At 41.5% G+C, this 20,420-nt stretch overlaps 1 protein-coding gene across 2 annotated transcripts in view; it reads left to right on the top strand.

The window, feature by feature from the left end:
• Positions 1–19,881, top strand: part of ZNF521 (zinc finger protein 521) — a 236,265-nt gene extending 216,384 nt beyond the window's left edge. For both annotated transcript variants that reach the window (XM_042868903.1, XM_042868902.1), the window contains one exon: positions 19,047–19,881. In XM_042868903.1, the coding sequence (XP_042724837.1) occupies positions 19,047–19,076 (30 nt within the window). In that variant the 3' untranslated portion in view covers positions 19,077–19,881. The remainder of the gene's footprint in view (positions 1–19,046) is intronic.
• Positions 19,882–20,420: the final 539 nt, after the last annotated feature.

Raw genomic sequence — 20,420 nt, 5'->3', positions numbered from 1 at the left:
CCTCAAATTTCTAGAACAACTAAATCACAATTATAATCCGTGTTTCTAGATACTTAGATGATATTATTTATTAAATTACAGAATTAATTGACAAAGATGGCGTACCAGTGAAATGATGATATTGCCTTTAAATAGTTCATTTTAATCTTGAAAATGAATTCAGACTTATGGAACAGAATAGCAAAAGAACTGGAAGCTAAGTATAACATCCAAAACAAGTGTGGGCTTGCCACAAAATACCTACATAAAAATAAGCAGAAATGTATACATTTCTCCACTTTCAGGAGGGATAGTGATACTTAAATATGTATTTACTTGAATATATGTCCCTATTTCTCCTACTCCTTCCTGTTCAGGCTCTTATATGCCTTTTGTTTTGTTTTATGAGTATGTTTTGTTTTGAGAATTAGTTCTGGGTTTTTGTTTGTTCATTTTTGTAAAATATACATTATCTGTTTTTGAAAAAAAAAAAATCAATTGCAACATAAAAAAGTTAACGCATAGTTTAGGTCTGCCAACGTTAACATTAGGGTTTCTGATTGTTTTAGCTAATGGAACAGCAAAGTGTGCAAGCTTTCATCCCAAAGAAGCAAATTGTAAGTTGATGGCAGAAAAGAAAATGCACAGAAAGGCAGGAGAAGAGGGAAACAAATGGCAAAGGAGTGGAAGTAGGAGAGAGATTATGGGGTGCAGAAAGAAATGAGATAGAAATAACAGTGATTACAAGGTCAATATTTTCTGCTGAGTGATGCTGATAATAAGACACTTGTAAAAATAAATTGTGATAATAATAAGGAAAAGTTCAGTTATTACATAAAGGCCAATTTCTAACCTCAGTCCTTAAAGAAACCTTTGTGAATATCAGGGAGTCCTATTGCAGATTGAGGGCAGGGAAAGCAGTAAATTTATTCCCTGACCCGCAAATAATCATTAGAAATGGAATTCTGCCCTTTGCTGAAAATGAGTTTTTATCATCTGTGCCCTGAACATTTCAGCCCACACCTCGTCATTAGTCAGATCAGTTGGCTGGTACACCTGGAGTAAGCAGAAGAAATAAGCACTGTGTTCTCGTTTGAATAATTTCCCTGGTAGATAAGCTCCGTTCTCTTAATTGTCCATCCATTAATTTCTTGCTAATGTAGTTGATATCGATGACTGATTTTCTGTGCTGAACAGGAAACACCACTTCTTCATTCTAGGATGCATTCCTTCCTGCGACTGCCCTGCTGTTAGCTACCAGTAGCTGCCATTATATTATCTTTCATCTGGCCCAGAGCTGACAACAGATGGCCATCTCCGGGACTGCCATCAGTGTGACTTTATGAAGCATCCAGCTATGGTGTACTGAGGAGCTTCATGGCCAGTTCTGCAAATCTGCCTCCCTTCCCCCAGCCCTCTGCTGGCCCCCCCTCCCTCCATCCCCGTGAATACGCTCCTTGTTCTTGGCTCCACTCTCCACTGGTCTTACAGATTCCCAACAAGCAATGGCACAACGCTATGGCTGGAAGCTTGCCGCTTGAGATCTGCCCCCTCTTCCCACCGTAGTGCCAGCAGAGGGTTGCCATGGCTCTCATGTACCCCAGCATCCTCACTCCTCGATTTTTCAGTGCACAGGCAAAGGGCTCAGTAGCAGCAGACCTGCCACCCTCTAGGATCTGCAGCCTGATTTCCCATCTTCTTCCATCACTGAGTTTAGCTTGGGAGTCCTGCTTCTCCTCAAACTCAGGGACTTGGAGAGAGAGAGGATGTTTGATCTCGGTTTCTTAACATTCTGTAAGACATGCTGCCAAACCGAGATTGGAGTATATTAAGTGTGAAGGAAGGTAAGATATCGATTAGAGACACAAAATGGAGAAAAGTAGAGAATTCACAGTCATCCTGATTCCATTGACATGTTAGATCATTTGGAAAAGCAACTGGGCAGCTGCTGTGCGTTTTGGAAACAGATATATTGTTTGCTCTTGACAGAGGTTTCTAAAGCAAGATACCTCCGGAGCTGAACCTGTATTTTAAGAGAAATTCACATTTGTATCCTTTATTGTGATATTTGCAGCAAGTCTACAGCTAGTAACAGTCTCTGCCCTGAAGCTATGAAGGAAGAAGGCTCCATTGTTGAAGAGAGATCAGCCTTCCTTCCCTATGAAAGGCTGAGGTGCGGGAGGGAAAATGAATAGTGCTTAAAAGCAGTGTTTGCAGTGCTGTCATTTAGAACAGGAACACTGAGGATTTAAACGAAAGTGAAAGGCATGGTAAATGAATCCTTTAAAATCGGTCAAATTTTCAGCAGCCTAAAATAACAAGTTTTCTCCATTGATAGATCCATTGAGTAGGAGGAAATCTGGGAGGAGATGAATTCCCTTAGGGAGGAGGTGCAGATAGTTTGTGAAAACGAGGTGTGGTCAGTGATTCATAAAGAGACACATCCAGGAAACTCCAGTAAACAGCAATTTTGGCTCCAAAGTGGTGGCTTTCCCTTTTTTCTTCTTCTTTTTTTTTTTTTTTTTTAATTTATTTTATTTTCTGAGAGCATCAGCATTGTTAGATTGTCCCTTTCCTTTCCAAACATTAGTCAAAAGGACTTGGATGCAGATGGCTGCACAACTGGAGCTGTTCCTTACAAAACCCCAACCTGGAGGAACAGCTTTGAGGTTTAGTTTTGCTACCTGTTCTCGGGGTCAGGTTCACCATGCTTTGATCAGACTGAGTCTGAGGTATGATTTGGGATGGAAAAAGAGTGTGTTTTTGTAGACTCGTGTGATTTTTTATTCAAGTAGAGCTTCCTTTGTGTTCAAAGCTGAAATGAATGTCCTCCACCCTGTTAACAAGAGGGAAAGAGATGATTCAGGCCTCATGAACCGACACTGCTGAGTTAAACGCATTTCTACGTGCAGCTTTAGCTGTATTGTTATAAGCTCGTTTTGCAGCAGAATCACTGGACATAGGCACTGATTGTGGGTGTACTCTGATCATCTGCTTGGCGGTACTCTCTGTTGGTGCACGCACTGCTTTCCTCTATACTTTGTGCGTGTAGATGTGTGGTATGTAATATAAAAAAGCCGAGGTATTGTAAAATATTAGTGGTGCATTTTGCTTTGCTTTGAGTTTGTAAAGGTGAAAGGTGACTGTGCAGGAAAATGGAACAGTATATTTGCTGTGAGACAGGCACTAAGAACTCACTCCCGTGCTCAGTTATAATTCATGACTGTACTGGTGGGAAGCCCTTATCCCTCTGTGGAGTTAATGCATCTCTACTGTAGCCTGCTGAGAGCACCCTGTGTCCCCTCCCACCATCTGTGCATTCACTTGCGTGCTTTCTCTCTCTCTGCTGTGAGATCTCTTGGTGTTAAAACTGTCAGACTACTACTGCCTGGTAAAGGTGGCTTTATGATGTGTATTAATGTTGAATTGTCGTTTAAAGGATGAGGAGGTAGGAAAGGGATATGTTACCATTTGTTTTAAGCTCTTGCTCAAAAATGCTGACGAGCAAATTGAAAGGTAAATTTGTTTCTTCAGACAGCAGACAGCTTTGAACAGAGTACCGAAAATTCTACAATGTAGAATATGACCTATTAAAGGCAAGTGCATCTTTGTTCCCAATCTGAGCATATTTTGTTGTTTCTTGGTATAGAGGAAGTCTCTGTTTTCCATGTCATGATTTGAACTAATGGCATTGTAAATGGAATAATATTTATTTACCCATCAGCTGGCTTAGCTGACAAGAATTTTGTTTTCTAAAAGTTGATCTGCCCTATTAACCGAAACACTCTTGCAGGCTGCAAGTTAATTGCTTGTATGCTACCTGAGACTTGAAATTCATGTGTGCTCTAAGTTGGCACAATCTGACTTAAATAAGTAGAATAGAAAGATCTGTTATTACTATCGCCGTAAGGCACTGCCAGAAGAGCGGTAAGACTGTCTAGCTTAGAAAGAACTGAGCTTGTTTCACAGAGGTTTGAGATGATGCTTTATCAGCCTGGCACCTTTCTACGTGAATAGATATTAGACTCAGAATGTGGCTAAAGGGCCGTGTACCTGTCTGTCACAGCAATATTAATTTGCAGGGTTTCACGAATGTAATCTTATGTCTTCTGTTGTTTGTATTCCTTTAAAACTTATAAATCAAATCCAGACCTGGAATACCAGTGTATGATCTTAACAGATGTGCTGCCGTAAGGGACCTACGAGGTTATAAACTACAGAAATGATCTTTCTGTATTTCAGATTCCTGGCTTATTCCAGGGAGATTCAGGAACCGCGGGAGTGAGGTGGAAAGTTGTGCGTTAGGACGGTAGCACCCACCCAGCACTTGACACTTGGTGTAATTGTCAGGAAACCCGCATTTAACGGTTTTGTTATGCAGTCGTATCATCCTACCCAAGTTCCAGAGCAAAAGTAGGGCAAGGATGACTTCAGTAGCTCTGTGTCCAGGTTTTCTTAGGTGAAAGATCACTTTGAGATGACACAGCTGAGTAGTCAGGCTGAAATTCTGGTTGGTATTTTATTAATTTTGCACCAAGATAAATCCTGAAATTCTGACAAACTCTGTGACAGGTGAAATTCCTTCTTGCAGAATCTGCTCAGCAAGAGGCTGCTCATTTCGTTCTGTTCGGAGGCAGGCAACAGGAGGGCAGCTTTATAATCAGCCCTCAGCGGACCCCCAGCCGCCCCAGAGCCTTGGACTGATTGAATAACTCCTGGGCCTCTTCCCCTAGGCCTCCATCAGCAGGGGTCCTGTGGAAAGCAATCTCCCGCAGACTGGCACTGAAGTGAGCTTTAAACTACTATTTTCTGCTCTCCAGAGGAGCCTGGAGTACTAAAAGATAGATGGACTGCAGATATTTTATGAGAAACTGTCAGAAGAAGAGCAGAGTAAATGTTTTTTTTCCTCCTTCTTGGAGTCACACACGCTGCAGCGCTGTAGAATTTTTCCCAGAATCTTTTGCTGCTAAAGTTTGAAATTAATTGGTTGCTAACCTTAATTTCCCCCCCTCCGCCTCCCTCTTCTTTCTCTTTCTTTTTTTTTTTTCCCCTTCCTCCTCCTTCTTTTCCTTTTTTTTCTTTTCTTAAATATTCACTCGGAGGCCCTTTGCTTAACCACAGTTGCAGAAAATCAGTACCATTTGCACTGAAATATTTATAATGACAGAATGAAAAATTGGATTCATTTTCTGGCCTGTAGCCGAACAGTCTGCAACTTTGTGCAGCATTGTTTAGCATCTCTCATTCCTCCCTTTCACTGGGGTCGTTCTCAGACACACACGCACGCGCTGCCCATGCTTCAGAGGAATGCTTAGCAAAACACAGAGCCATTTTTAATCTCAGCCTTGTGAAAACAACTTGTCTCCAACCTTGCCACCATCTGCGGGGGGAACCAGAGGGGGAGTGCACAGGAAATGAGTTGACTCCCTCTTAAAGGAGAGATTATAAAGGATGACATGCGGTAATCTGCACCGTACAGCAAGGCAGCATGCGGCTGGGGTGCAGCAGGTTGCCTTGGTGCCTTCCTAGGGAGGCATGACACTGAGCATGGGGATGGGTAGCACTCTGCTAATCCATTTTCTGTTCCTAATTCCTCCAGTGGCTTTGGGAAACTCCTTTTGTGTGTAGACACAGACCATTCCTCTAGAGTGCTCCACACCTCCAGCCACTGAAGGGTGCTGAAAATGCACATATTCACTTCCCTCCAAGCACTGGTGTGAAGGTGAAATGGTTGATGTTTGCAAAGTGCTTTGAAAATGGAAGTGCAATTCCTCGGGCTCCAATTTGCATCCCCTGCCAGTATAAAAGGTACCTTTAGTCAGACAGCCAAAGATTCCCTTAGTATGCAGCAACTCCTGTTTATTTTGCTAGCTGGTTCTCTATCACTCCCTTTTGGTCTTTGCAGGCATGTCTCAGGCTCTGATGAATTCCAGGGATTTTTAATTGATGTGTCAGTCCCCAGGGGGCTATTATGAGCTGGCGTAAGGTCAGGCAGCCTTATGAACGCTTAAACTTGCACTGAGGACTAAGCTGGCCCAAGTTATGAACACTTAGGCCACACGGATTTTAAAAAAATAGATGGCAGTTGTATAGGAATTAGTCTGAAAATGTCAGAAATTTATCAGAGAATGGTAAGTCTCTGCAGATGTTGGTCTGTTCTGCAGAACTTAATAGAGAAATATATCTCTGAGCAGTGGTGATTCCAAAACCCTTAGAAATGATTCTCTGGTGAGTTCTGTAGACTGTTTGACAACTCTGTTAGTTTCTGGAAAAGCCCTGTGGCCAGAATGTTAATCCCTGATGCCTAAAAAGAGGCACCCAGAGACCACCGTGGGCCACCTAAGTAAGTCGGTTGGATTTGGGAATAGGATTCTGCAAGGTGCTGAGAAACTCCTGGAAATGTAGGTTCCAGAAATTGCCTCCCAAGGTTCAAAAGTGTCATTCGGCCAACTTCATCCATATGCAGTTTATAATATAGCACTATTGCTATAGTGGCTGCTATATAGCAGGTACTCATATACAGCACTAAATTCTCATCTCTTCTCCATGCCACTCAGCTGCGCCTGAATTTTTCATTTGGTTTCTTCTGTCGGAGCTTCAAAATGTTGTCTCCCTCACAGTATTGTTAGGAGCAGAGCCGAGCAGGTGTGCCTGTAAGCAGTAGGAAGGGACAGACAGCTGCTGCAACCATCACCACAGCTTGGTTAGCGCTGCACAGCACTCTGCTCTATAGTTTGGAAGCAACTCCTACTTTTCATCTTTCCCAAGTTTCTTACCAACTTGCAGATTTGACTTTTTATTGTGTTCCCAAAGCTAGTTTGACAGGTCAGCCTGAAGTGATGAGCGTTCTGACACAAACTGTGTTGTGGCTCAGAAATGTTGCCTGCAGTTGTTTTACTGTAGTGTTGCTTTGATTTGAAAAGAACTTTCTACAAAGTGTTATGTTTTAGGATAGAGGAAAAAAAAAATTTTTTTTCTTTTTTTTGTTAAATCCAATATTGTGCTGCATGTATTCCGGAGACTTTCTGCTTAGCCCTTATAATTGCTTTCTGGTTTTCTTCTTCTTTGCGTATGCAAATGGAGAACGCTGTATTTTTCGTAATTCTTAATAGTTACTGAGAAGCAGAAATAACAGAAACCAGAAAGTCTGTGAGCTGTAATTGCTGATATTAAGTATGTTTTCGAACAGACATTTTGAAAGCAGATCACCCTGACGATTTAATGACATTTTAAGGGAAAGCCAAAGCCCCAGAGCAGCCTCTTTGAAATCCAGAAGTATTTATTTGGTCAATCTGACCAGAGCACAAACATGCAGTCTGTAAAACACCTCGAGATGCTGAAAAGACTCACAGGGAGAATAGGATATAGACCACAGAGAAGTGGCAGTGCTGATGCTAATGCTACCATGCAGAACTGTTATTGAACATCAGGGACCGCAAGAGTAGCCCCCAAACAAATGTTTTATCTCAGTGTTGAAGACAGTTACTTTCTGGGAAAGCAACTGTTGTTTGTAGTGCCAGTCTGTTTACTGAAGTTAGTAGTCGATATGTTTTGCCAAGGTGAACTAACTGAGAGTTTTAGATGAGAAGTGCCACTTGTGTGTGGCAGGTTTTCTGGCATGCAGCCTCCTGCCTCTTAATGCTGGCACTGTTGCTGAGGGCACTTGTTCCCAGCTTACGTTTGCATTGGTGTAAGTGTGCACTGCAGTATGATGAATTGCCCCCTGGTAGAGAAGATTCTGTTTGTTGGTTGTTGTTTTTGTTGTTGTTTTTTTTCCCCAGGATCAAGCTAATACTTCACTTTAAAGAGTTATTTTAATTAGGTGGGTTTTATTGTAATGAATTAAAAGTAATTTGGAGTAGCAAATTATATAAGACCGTGAGGGTTATAGATTAGCCTCACCATAGCTACAGCACATCTTTTTGTAGAGGAGATAAAGTTCTATATTTCAGACAGCTCGGTACTAAACACATTCAGCAAGTGAGTGGAAGCGTTGTCTTCTGTAATCTTCCCTCCTTGGTGTGATTTATCTTCAGTTGATCAGAAGATGGTCGCATTGAAAGACAGCCCTAACAGGCACCAAGGGGTGTAAGCAGGTGCCCCCAGCAGAGAGAGCCACATCATTGCTAGGGGTGAGGGGCATCCGTTTCACTGTGCAGGGCCAAGGCTGACTCTGGTGGCACGTCTCACTTGCAGTGTGTCATGGCCAGCTGTGTGACAGGGAGCAGAATGACCAGGCTAGAAGAATGGCATTTTGTAGGAGGATGCTTCTGTCCTCAAGGGGAAGAAGGAAAAAAACACAGAACGATGCTTCCTTGTGTTGCCCTTGTTTGAGAGGTTGGAAAAGTATTAAACAAATTACTTGGACTTACAAAGGAGTAAGACTTCACTGTCCTACTCCTTGTATAGATTCTGAAGGCAGGCAAAAGTGAGAGTAAAATTCCTCCCATTTAGCTGTGGTCACATTTCACACTTCTGTTCCACAAATGCAAATGGCAACAAAACAGAAAACAATAGAAAATTTGGACTTCCTCAGTTAACAACTAACAACCACAGTGACAAATATAAAGTTTTATTATTCTGGTACCACATGTCAGTAAACACTCCAGATTTATTGATTTACAGTGTACATCCTTAAAAAATTCAGAGAAGTGGTGACTTTCTAAAGGGCACAATAGTACACTGGTCTCTAAAAATAACTTTCACAACCTAGAGCTTCTTAAACTGAAAAGGAGGCAACTAGGATGCAGTTGTTATAAGAACACAGCATTTCAGTGTAGGATTATTGACTGTCACTGGCTACGAAGGGATGAAAGCAGTCCTTAATTTCTTTACCGACAAGCATATGTGTAATTCTCATTCATACCAACCCTGTCACATAGCTGCTGCTCCTTGTTCAACAAGCTGTAGGAATAGAATCATAGAGTCATAGAATTGAAAAAGATCTTAAAGATCATCAAGTCCAACCACAGGGACAGTGAGATGCCTAATCTGGGCTGGCACAGTAGCCAGCTGTGAAGCAAGTCAGAGACCAAGAGTCATGGGACCTCTGCTTCGGCTCAGGATTCTTTCATCATTACAGTCAGACCTGACTAGTCTGCTTTTCCTTACATACCATCTTGAAGAAAGAAATGCATCAATGTAAAACTGAGTGAGGCTGACCATCAGCATTTCAAAGAGTAGGAATAGTGTTTCCTTTTCTTTCCTGCACATTTTAGAATTAACATACTGTGGATGAGGAGACACATTTTTACCTCTATCTCTTTCTGACTTCTAGATCCAAAACATGCCAGTTGGCCTAAATATTCCCTTACCTGTATGTAAGCCAGCTGATAAACACCCAATAGGATTTTCACGCACCAAGCTGGGTCTGGTGATTTTAAACCTGGGCTGGTTCACGCTTTGCTTTTAGCTGAGTGAAAGCTATGTTAGACACTGTGTTAGTGTTGGGCTGATCCATAACCTCCAGTGTGCTCAGTGCTGTTGTACAAGGCAACACACACTGGCTGCCAATGTGTGGGTAATCCAGATTCCAGGCTGTCCCTTTGTCACCTGATAAGCACAATACCCAGAGATGTGTCACAGAGTAGGGGGGTGAACCTGGAGATCGATACAGTGTGGGATGCAATCTGCCTGTATAATAAGAGTGCAGACAAGTTACAGTGCTTTCCTTTCCTTTCAGCTTGTATCAAGAAACTTGAAATTTCATTGGTAATTTTGTTCAGAGGTGCATTCTTGTACATGCACCTGTGGAAAACTGAGTAGGATCATTGTTTTAAAGGTTGCCCTTTGCATATAAATCACAGCTCTGTGTGCTTCCCCATTTTAATTGGGTGACCTTTTGAATCCTAAGGATGGGAGCTGAAATTCTGGACCTGCCAGTTAGTTTGAAAGGTTTGAAAGCAATTCACTGATCCAGCAGCTACTCTGCTGTAAGTCAGAAAGCCCAGAATGAGAATGTGAGAAGAAAAAGATCCACTTAGAAGGCTCCTTCTTACAGCTCATAGCAAACTGCACCGCTGGCTGAATAGATATGTGTAAAATACAGGTTCATTTGTCACTTTAATCCCTGAAAAGACCTATCAGAATTTGGTGAGTATGAGATAAACAGGAGGAACAAGAAACGTCATGTTTCCAACAGGACATTTCTGTGCAATTATCAATTTAAGCTTCCATTATTTATCACTAATTACTGCACTGAGCTGTTAAATATTTAGTAGGAGTTTGTTTAATTGAATTTGACCTATAAAGGAATCTGTACGCAACATAGCTTCATTTCCAAGAGCCAGTTCCTCTCTCCCAGATAAAGGTGAATTTGCATTCACGTGAAATGAACGCATATTGTCAGGCAAAGAGTTTTCTGGTTTTGTTCTGATTTTTACCTCCCTCTTTTCCACATGTTTATTTCTTTTGAAGGAATCTAAAATTAGAGCACAGTGTAGGAGTACTGCTTGTGGATGTAAAACAGGAGGGAGGTCAGACCTAAACTTATTCACAGATGTTGTAGTTCAGAAAGCACCAGGATGATAAATCTAACATAGCAAAGGAAAACCCTAAAGCAGAGTAACAACTTGCCGATGAACACATCTGTTTGTTAAACACTGATTTAATCCCTGAACATCTGATTAGGCAGTATTGCCTATCAAAGCTTTGTGTCCCCTGCTACTCTGCTGTGCCTCAGCTGCAGATAAACCAGGATTCATTCAGCTTTGGGTTCTGCTTGCTCTTTGCCTGTGTCTGATGTAGTGGAGAGATCTGTCCCCTCTGCAGAAGGTGAGCAAGAAGCAATGGGGACATGAACAATATTCATTTGTTTCAAGCTCCGCAAGCCTGGCTCTCTTCCTAGTTGTCCCTATCTTGTAACTCCCTTGATTTCAGTGAAGTTACTCTTAATTTATACCAGGGTAATCATAATCATCTCCTAAAGTAATAAGACTTCTGATATATTTCTCAGAAGTGCCTACTTTTGTCTTTTTTGTTTAAGCTTTTATTCCCACTTAGTGAACAGTTTTCTTACTGGGGTAGGACACCTGTGTATTCCTTTCAAGCATCTGCAGTATCACAAAGGCATTGTTTTGTTGCAAACGAGACTTAGGTCTGGGTCCTGATGCGCAATACAGCCTCTCCATGACTTGAGAAAACAGGGGTGTTTTTCCCAGTTTTGGTGAATTGCTGTAAGCCTGTTCTCACTGCTTCCCTCTCTTCCCACCACCATCATTTTGTCATTTGTAGAGGTAATCTTGCACATACATTCAGATACACCTTGCACAAAATGGAAAAAGTAGTTGTAAGTTCCATTGCATTTCACTAACCCCAAATAGTCTAAGGAACCTTATGGAAGGGTATTGCACTGTAGGTTAAAGCAGCCTTGAAGCTAGTCTGATTTGTGGCAGGGGCACCTGTTTAGGCCCCTTAACGCTCCTAATGAGGAAGGGGCAAGGATGGGAGCAGACACTTTTATTTGCCTCTATTCACTTCTGGTGACAGTGATGAAAGTCTTAGTTGCTGTACTAGAAATATCTCATTCTTTTCCATACATAAAACCTGTGATATATGTATTTACATGTAATAATCCATCCAAAAATGTATAACTAGTGTTTTATTAGAGACTTAATGGAAGTCTCTGAAGAAAAATCAGTGTCTGGGTTTTTGTTTGGTTGGTTTTTAATTTTTTGATCCCTGAGAACACCCCATCTAATTAGAGGGTTTTTTCTGATTTTGTGTTCTCTGGTCCAGCTGGTAATATTTGAGTAGAAGACCCAGAATACTGAGACTTTTACATAAATGTGATTAAGTGAACGATCTGATTAGCAGTCATTCAGAGTTGTTAATATAATATCAACTCACATAGCTTAGGTGAACTAATTTATACAGATAACTACAGCTCAGTGCAGACTTTCTTAAATTGTCGTTGTCAGCAGCGGTCACTCATGACCTAAGATGACCAAGTTCAAGTGGCCCTGGTGTCTGAGAATAGAGCTGGTTCAAAGGCTGGTAAACATCAACTCACCCCACATAAGTGGTATTTATGCATAGACAAGTGATATTTATGGGCGCATAGCTTCTCTTGGGATTTAACCCCTTCTTTGTAGTGGAAATGGCTCTATTTTAGTTCAGATCAAATGTTTCTTTCCTTGGGAATCTCAAGTTTCAGAAACTGTGTATTGTTAGACCTGTGCTGGTGGTCGGAATGGGTCTGGATGAAGCTCCATACCCACCTCAGTGCGTTTAAAAGTTCATCAATGCTCCTCCTGCTCCATCAGCTGCACTGCAGCACTGCAGGTACTTGTGGCAGGCACACCTTGCTGGAGTATTTTCTCTTCTCTCTAGAGCTTCAGAATCTCCATTTGGCTTCCTACTTTGAACCTATGAAAAACTACAGTCATCTGCTTTCCAGCTACCTCATTCACTCAGGATAAGTGTGACCACTGATTTCTGAATATATAGTCACTTTTGTGTCAGAAGCAGTGTAATTCCTGAAAACATCTCAGAAACATCTGTTAGTGCCAAGATTTCAGATAAAATAATTTAGTTTCTTGAGGTTTGTGTTTAATGAAAGGAAGGGAGGAACTCATTAGGGGAAATAATCTATGGTCACATCATCTAATGATGAGCTTCAACTGCAGTTGCTCTTTGTATTTCACCTGTGTGAAAAACACAAAGTTGTTCTGTCAGTACAGCTAAGGATTGTATCATAGAATGGACCTGGATATGTCCCTATAGCAGGTTTAAAACCTTCTTTTAATATATATAGTGGAGGTGGGCTGTGGAAAGGATTGCTCGTAGTGTGGGAGCACTGCTGAATCCCACCGATATTACACATTCATCTGTATTGCAGAACAGTCTGAAAAGCCTGCATAACAGAATCGCCTTTATTGCCTGCAATAGCAGAGGAGCTGGGGCCTTAGTATTTTGAGGCTTGAGAGCATGTTTACTGCTTTCAGATGCTTTGAAATGGCCCAAATATTCTACTGAAATCAGCTCCTGACTATGCAGATTTGGTTTCATGTGTGATTTGGAGCTGGCTGAGCCTCTTCCTCTCCTGGAATGAACATCAGGGAAAAGAATCCTAACCCTGAGGTCTGTGAAGCTGTGAAACAGCCTCCCAGGAGGAGCATTGGGAGCTCTAATTAAAATTGGACTGGGCAAAACACTTGAAATTACACTATAGGCAATAATCCAACGCTGGCAAGGTGGGTGGAGAAAACGCCCTAATGGGTCTTTTCTGTCTTTAAATTCTATGAGTTCTTGTTCTTCTCTTTTATTATGCTATTTCACCTTTTTCTTTAATAGTGACATAGTGTCATCAAGAAAGGATTATAAGATGCTATTGTGAGCTGAGTGGGTTGATGTTAAATGTCAAAAGGAAAGGCAACAGTTTCTCTGCAGATTATTTGGATTCACAGTGATTGTTTGGAGACAAAAAAAGAGAAACTGCAAGCAAGGGGCATCAGTGCAGTGTTTCTGATCTGTTAGACAGTGGCAAATGCCTGTAATGTATGTGTTTATCATTCTGACATTGTGTTTCATATTCTCTGTGTATGAAGAATAACCACATTTCCACCAAACTTAACGCAGGTGTGGAAAAGTCATTTGCTGTAACTGTACATCACTCAGATTGCCACAGATATCTTCTATCCAAATGTTTCAGATATCCCCAAAGACTTGGAAAAAAATCAGATCTTTTTACATTTTAATTTATAGGATGTATTTAATCTTAGTATCTCACAAATCTAAATATCTCATCCATTTAGACTTGCATATAATGACGTTATGGTTTAACAGGAAAGAAAGTTGTCACAGTACAATGGGACATTGACAAGAAACTGTGTACCTGCACTGAAAGATCACAAGTTTAAAGAAATGGTATAAAAATCAGCCTTTCCTTAGATTTTTCTAGAAGTTTTAGTTATGTGTGAACAAGTTTCATTTGTTCACTCTACTCATGTTCCCTCCTCCCCGTGCCCCTTCCCACACAACGTACTATTTCACCACTACTCAATGCGGAGCTTCCTAGAGAAGTCTTGTATCAATGGCACCCGGCTCAGTGATGAAGCATCAGACTGAAGCTCTGGAAACCACACTGATGCTGTGAAACTGAATTTTGGATTCATCATTACTGCTGCACATAAGGTTTCACTAGTCTTGCCTTTTCCACCAGCTTTTCTTCCTTCCCCTTCAGCTCTGGAAAGTCCAGCATTCTCTTATTAGCTGCAAACAGCTACAAAAGTATGGTACAGAGTAGGAAGTTTGGAATATAAAGAAGGGAAGAGAAGCAGAAAATCTCGATTAGAAAGTATAATTTAATAGAACGTGTATTGAACCAAATGTATTGATTAATGTGGAAGATATAGTACTTACATTGATTCAAACTAGAGATTTAGTACTAAAAGCTGTAAGCCAAAAAGCTGGTGCAGATTGCTACAAAAGTCAGTTTAATGCTGTCCTTGAGAATGCCTTCACAAAGAAATTCTTCTAATGTTTGAGGAGTAGGTAGAATGCGGTATATGTCAGTTTGATCCCGGAGGGTTTTATTTTGTACTCTAATAGCTGTTACGAGCCTACATTATATCCAAGGAGTAATTTTCCTTAGGGGTGCCCAGCTCGCTTTGTGTCAATATTCTAGCATTTTAAGTCACGTACAGTATATGCTTCTGGGAACAGTGCAGGAGCCAGCCAGACTCATAATGGTCTGCATTCATTAATAAAGGCAGAAGCTTCTGTCCCTCCATTGCCCACTACAGGGATGCCTCCCTGGTCTTCAGGGACCCGTACAGACACATTTAAAGAAAGCTTTATTTTGAGTGGGCAGGAGATGAAATGCAGGACTTGCAGGCATTTCCTAAGTCAGCTTTATGCCCGAGCACAGGGGTGACCTTAATGGGTCAGAGAAGAATGCAGGTCAAAAGACTTATTATCCAGCCTGTTGGAAACCAATTGCTATTGTTAAAAAAAAAAAAAAAAAAAAAAAAAAAGTAGTGCTTAAAGGCTGATAGTAATGTAGAGTTCTGTTTTACAACCTGCTACTGTATTGCAGTGCAAGGGGGCTGGAGATTTTTTGTTGTATTTTGTTCTTGAATGCTAAAAAATATAATATGATCCATAATGTACACAGATAAAGGATTCCAGATAAGTGATAACACGTAGGGTACCATAATTACTTAATCAGTGATGACTGATTACTCATGTTTGTGTTCTTGAACTAAGGAAAAAATAACATGCTGCTTTGGTACTGTTACCATCTGTTGAAATAAAGCATCCACATTTAATTTTATATTTCTACACTTGTACCCTCTTTGCACTGTTTGTCGGGTACAGCAACGTCTTGCTTCATCTTGTCCTAAGAGCACAAGCCTCATTATACTGAATTCAACTGCAATTCACATTAAAAATACTAATGGTGTAGTGAGTCTGTGGTTATCTGTGGGTATTTTTTTCTTTGCTAATTTTGATGCTGTGGGTGGTAACGTTCTGCCAGCTAATACATCTCATGTTCTTTCTGAAACACAGAGATGTGCACCTAACAACAGAAGTACTGCCTCTTTTGTCTTGAACATTTCTGCAAAGAAACCTTTTACTTTCTTTTTCTTTTTCTTTTTTTTTCAGAGAAAATTATTCTGGACAGTGTTATAATGAAATCCGTGCATCTTTTCTAGCTCCTTAACACTAACAACAGGGATATTTAAAAGATTTTCATCCAGAGCAGTTGTGGCGTACAATATAGCAGCTCAAATAACAGTTGCTATTCTGGATTCTAATGAATAGATACAGGACCAGGGCAAATGCAATTAAAGATTTTCTTTTGACCGAGAAATACTTTGAATTTAGGTTCTACCTGCTTTCCAAATAACATCAAGACAGAGAAGCAGTGGAGGTGAGAGGATTCCTGGCTGGGCTGGTGCCTGATGCAGGAACGCAGAGACCTTCTGCCTCACTGGTCCTCCATTTTGTGCATGCAAAGCTTGCATTTCTATTTGCAAATACAGTTCTCCTTGTGAAATGGTAGCTCTTGGAAGTGTTAACATAGCTGTTCCTGAGGTCCAGAAAGGAATATGTTAATAAATAATATTTTCTCTTTCCATTGCTTGAGTAGGAAACCAAAACTTTTGCTTCACAGGGAGATTACCTTGTAATTAAACAGCACTTATGCACAATGAAATTTGGGTTATATGGAGAAGGGGAGTATGTGATACCTTCTGTGTTTACTTAAATGACTTCTCTTTGACAAGTAAATACACTAATTCCTCTGCACTCAGGCAAGCTATTTTGGAGTTTCTGGTGGAGGCACGTTCCAAGCTCACAGCATACCCTTAGAGAGGGGGCAGCGTGCTCACAGCTACACAGGGGTCTCGCTGCCACTCCTTGCTCTCTTGGGTGCCCACGCTGCTGTGTCCCTGCTACGTCCCTGCCAGCAGGAGCTCCATCTTCTGACTTCCCCACCCGCTGCCAGGCAGGCAGGAGCTCACTGCTGCGAGGAAGAGCGAGCGCCGCAGCCGAGATCTGCTGTGTGGATAATGGAGGAGGATTTTGTGCCCTAAATTTTTAAACACAACACCCCTCATAAAAACAACAGCAGTTCATAACTGGGATTAATGTTTGCAATTTTCAGTCACTTAGACATGGGGTCTCCAATAGATGGCTTTTGGTAGAGTGGAATATGGCTCTCGGTGGGATTACAGAATTTTCTTCCTCTTCTTATCTCTCTCCTCCCATCCTTCGCCCGCTCGTCTTGTCAATGTTATGCTTCTGAAGTGCTTCTACTCTGTATTTTGCCACTTAGCCAAATAGGTATTTCTCCCTTGTCCCTCACATATGGGGAGCCTTAATTACTTTGGAAAGCGTATTGTGTTTTGACTGTTTAAAGTAAGCAGAGTTGCCTTTTTAAGGCCTGAGCTGCTCAAAGCGTTTCCTGATGTTTGAATCCTGCCCTGTCTTGTTTTGCTGTGCAATGCTTATTTTCTTCTATTGCTTCTTCGGTGTATCAAGAAAATCCTGATTTGAACCAGGGCGTGGGAGCCACGACACTGAGAGGAGGAGCAAGTCTGTCCCTATACTGGGCTTTACTTTATCACATTTAGGCCTTTTTATATTTTAATCAAAAATATCACTGCAGCCAGAGTTATGCCTACACTACTAAAGCACCTTTTGGCTGCTTCACATGCAACTGTTCATCTGGCCCCACACTGATCCTGCGCTGTTCAGTCAGTGGAAAGAAAGAAAAATGGAAATGACTGACATGCTTACTCTCAGCAGACTGGAAACAAAAGGCACCCCCAAACATCACCTTGCAATGTAACAACTGGCATGTGACTTCACCTACTCAGGAGCAAAGGAGAAATCAGCATTCAGGCTGCCACCCCGTATTTAACCTGTCCCATGGTTTCTATGTACTGCAGGGTCTCCAATAAGCTCATGGTGTTATGCTGTAAGTTCTGCAATAAATGGGCACAACAGGATGACTAAAGGGCCAACTGTCAGGCTTAACTCTTAATTTCCTTGCTTCTGTGGTTTCAAGTCAGAGCCCATTACCTGAGACCAGCTGATGTTTTAGTCTGCAGTGTATTGTTACTGTTTTGCAGCATTCTGAAATGACTTTATGGGAAGGATAAGAAGCTAGATGAAATCGAGCAGTAGAGTATATTTGTTTAACACTCTCTGGCCTTGGACGGTCTGGAATGCCTGCCATCAGCATTAAATCATTTTGCATTCACATCTGGAAATTGCATCTCTGAGTGTCACTGGGTCATTTTCCTTTAATCTCGAGAATGGCACTACATTAAAAATTCCTCAGTCTTACTGTAAGATCCTTTGCTTGCCAAATGTCCCATGAACTATTGTTTGTGTGCGTGCACAGTTTTAGGCAGAGAGAAAGGAAAAGGCAGGGGGAGCAATCAGACCGGCCTGCAATCACACTGCATTTCACATTTGTGTTGCCAAGGCTGCCTGTATGGCTCTTTCCATGGGTGGCTCTGGAGGGTATGCTCTAGTAGATAGATGTTCTCTTCATGGAGAATTCTGACAGCCTTCGGGGAACAGGTTCATCCGGAAGAATCCAAAGGGGGTTGGAAGACAGATTGGGCTGATAAAGCAGAGTGAGGGGACTGCACATGCAGGGGCCAGGCTATGGGACATGACACCCTTCCCCTCTGAGTCACTGGCCCAAATCTGGCCTGGATTAAAAACGTGCAAAGTTCATCACTAATCAGTAGCATTGCTGTGAAGTAGCATTCACAGACTTTGTTTGTCTTTGAATCCAGTTTATATTGGAGCAGACTTAACATACACTGGATTGGTTCCTTGCTCTTAGCTCAGTGTTTGTGTAGGACCTGAGCCAATGCAGGCACTGAAATTGCATCTCATCCCTAGAAGTGGTCAACTCGATTGGGGCAGGGTCATGAAAGTTGTGTTTGCTGCCGCATTTGTTCATTCCTAGTAGAGGAAGGGAGAACTTCAGGCTCCAAAGCCCGTGTCATGCTACCTCATAAAAAGCATTGCATTCAGTTGAGGAAAAATATCTGTGGGTTTTGGTGGCTGACAGAAGGACTGTGGCAACGCTCTTGTTTTCTCATCAGTCTTTGAGCTCCCTTCTAGGCACAAAATGGGGCTTATGGTCTTTGTGGAATATACTGTGCTATGCTATTTAAGTGGGAAATAGTTTTTAATGTAATAAAACTTTTGAAGTGATGCCACAGTCTGGGAAGCACTGTCCATTTTTTGGCTTATAAGCAACAAGGACATTTCTGAGAAATGCATGCATTTCTCATTTGCATAACATATAAACCAGCAGCCACGTGTAGAGCACGTACCACAAGAACAGGGCTGGTGGACAGTATCCCTAGAGCAGGGCTGCCCAAACCTCCACAAATGCAGTGTGTTGCCTTTCTGGTGACCCATGGAGAGAAAAGCAGTTGAAACAACTGGGAAAAGCTGTTTTCTTTGATAACAACGCTTCTTCTGTCTGCTTTAGAAAAGGGAGGGGTCGATCATCTTTTCAATACATTATTTTGTGTGGTGTTGGTAGAAATGCCTATCCTGTGACTAATCTGTCTCTTTTGTTTTCATTACAGAATCATACGATGACCCAGCATAGCAGTTAGTGCAAGGCCCATCTCTTCTGGAGGATTCTTTGTGGCACAAAAAGGGAACACGTTTTACTCTTTGCACGAAACTTTCATTGTTAATGTATATTATTCAGAAACATTGTATTGTACCATAAAACTTGTATTATCGAAACTGTTGGATGTTCATGTGTTTGAACTTTTGAGCACCGGATAGACTTCCTGTATATAAAGTGTTGCACATGTATTATGTTGTCTGATACTAAAATGGTCTTATAAAGACAAGTGGACTTGGGCCCTATTCAAGAAGGATAAAAATAATAATAATACTGTATGAGGGGAAAAAATAGCTGAAGAACAAGCGTCATTTTCAAGGAGGAGGGAGAAAGTAATGGCTATGTTCCAATACAGCTCTGTTTGGCCTTCTTTTCATTTAAACTTCGGTCTAGAAAATCTCTCTCTTTTGGTATACAAACGGATGAATCCAAGACTATTTTTTATTGCTGAAGATTCTTGCAAAAAATCTGAAGACTCTCTCTCTCACAGAGCAGGAACCCACAGTTGAATAAGGCCCGTATATATATTTGTAAGCCTTGCGATATGACAGATAGCATTACCATATATGCAATAGTTGTTATGTAGATTGTCAAAGAATTTTTTTTTTTTTCTGGATACCGTTTGAAGCTTTGAGTGTTCAAGACTTTCCTTAATGATTTCACATGGCCAAATTCTTGAATCAGTTGAACTAACCTGTATGTTACTGTTATTAATGTTTACTCTGCGATCTGAACCTGGAGATTACTGGAATTGTTTTCCAAAAGGAAATAAATTCAGTTTACCATTATGTGTGAGCATGCTTGTGTCTTGTCTTTTCCCTTTGAAAGCAGTACCACTGTCATTGTTCCTCTAGTATCCCAAGGACCACCAAGATCTGGAATCCCATTGTGTAAGGACCTCCGTACTTGTCAGTAGGTCGCTTTTCTCATAGCTGGACATTTAACTAAAGGTTCTGGTAGCAACACATCTGCTGGCCTACTGCAGAACAGTATGTGCTTCAGGGCAGTGTTTTCTCGTTTGTTTATCTTCTTAGGCAGTTTCAACAATTTCTTACCTGTACACTTGACATGTTGGTTGCCAGAAGAGTCACCGCACATCTTCTGTGTTTAGTTATATTATATCCACAATATTATTTATAGAGCTGGCTCTAGCACTGACTATTGGGAGCAACAGCCACTGCCAGTAGCACCGCTACCCTCCCATCCCTCACACTCCTTTCCCAACATGGGCATCAGAACTAGGGCTGGCGAATGCAGCAAGATGATGTTCCCTGTCACCATGGCCCTAGGGAGCCACCACCAGGCATCACAGCTTGGCTGAGGTCTG

The sequence above is a fragment of the Lagopus leucura genome, unplaced genomic scaffold, assembly GCF_019238085.1.
Source record: "Lagopus leucura isolate 7727_CA_CO unplaced genomic scaffold, USGS_WTPT01 Super-Scaffold_100002, whole genome shotgun sequence".
Lineage (NCBI taxonomy): Eukaryota > Metazoa > Chordata > Aves > Galliformes > Phasianidae > Lagopus > Lagopus leucura.
This window is presented reverse-complemented; position numbering and strand designations above follow the sequence as displayed.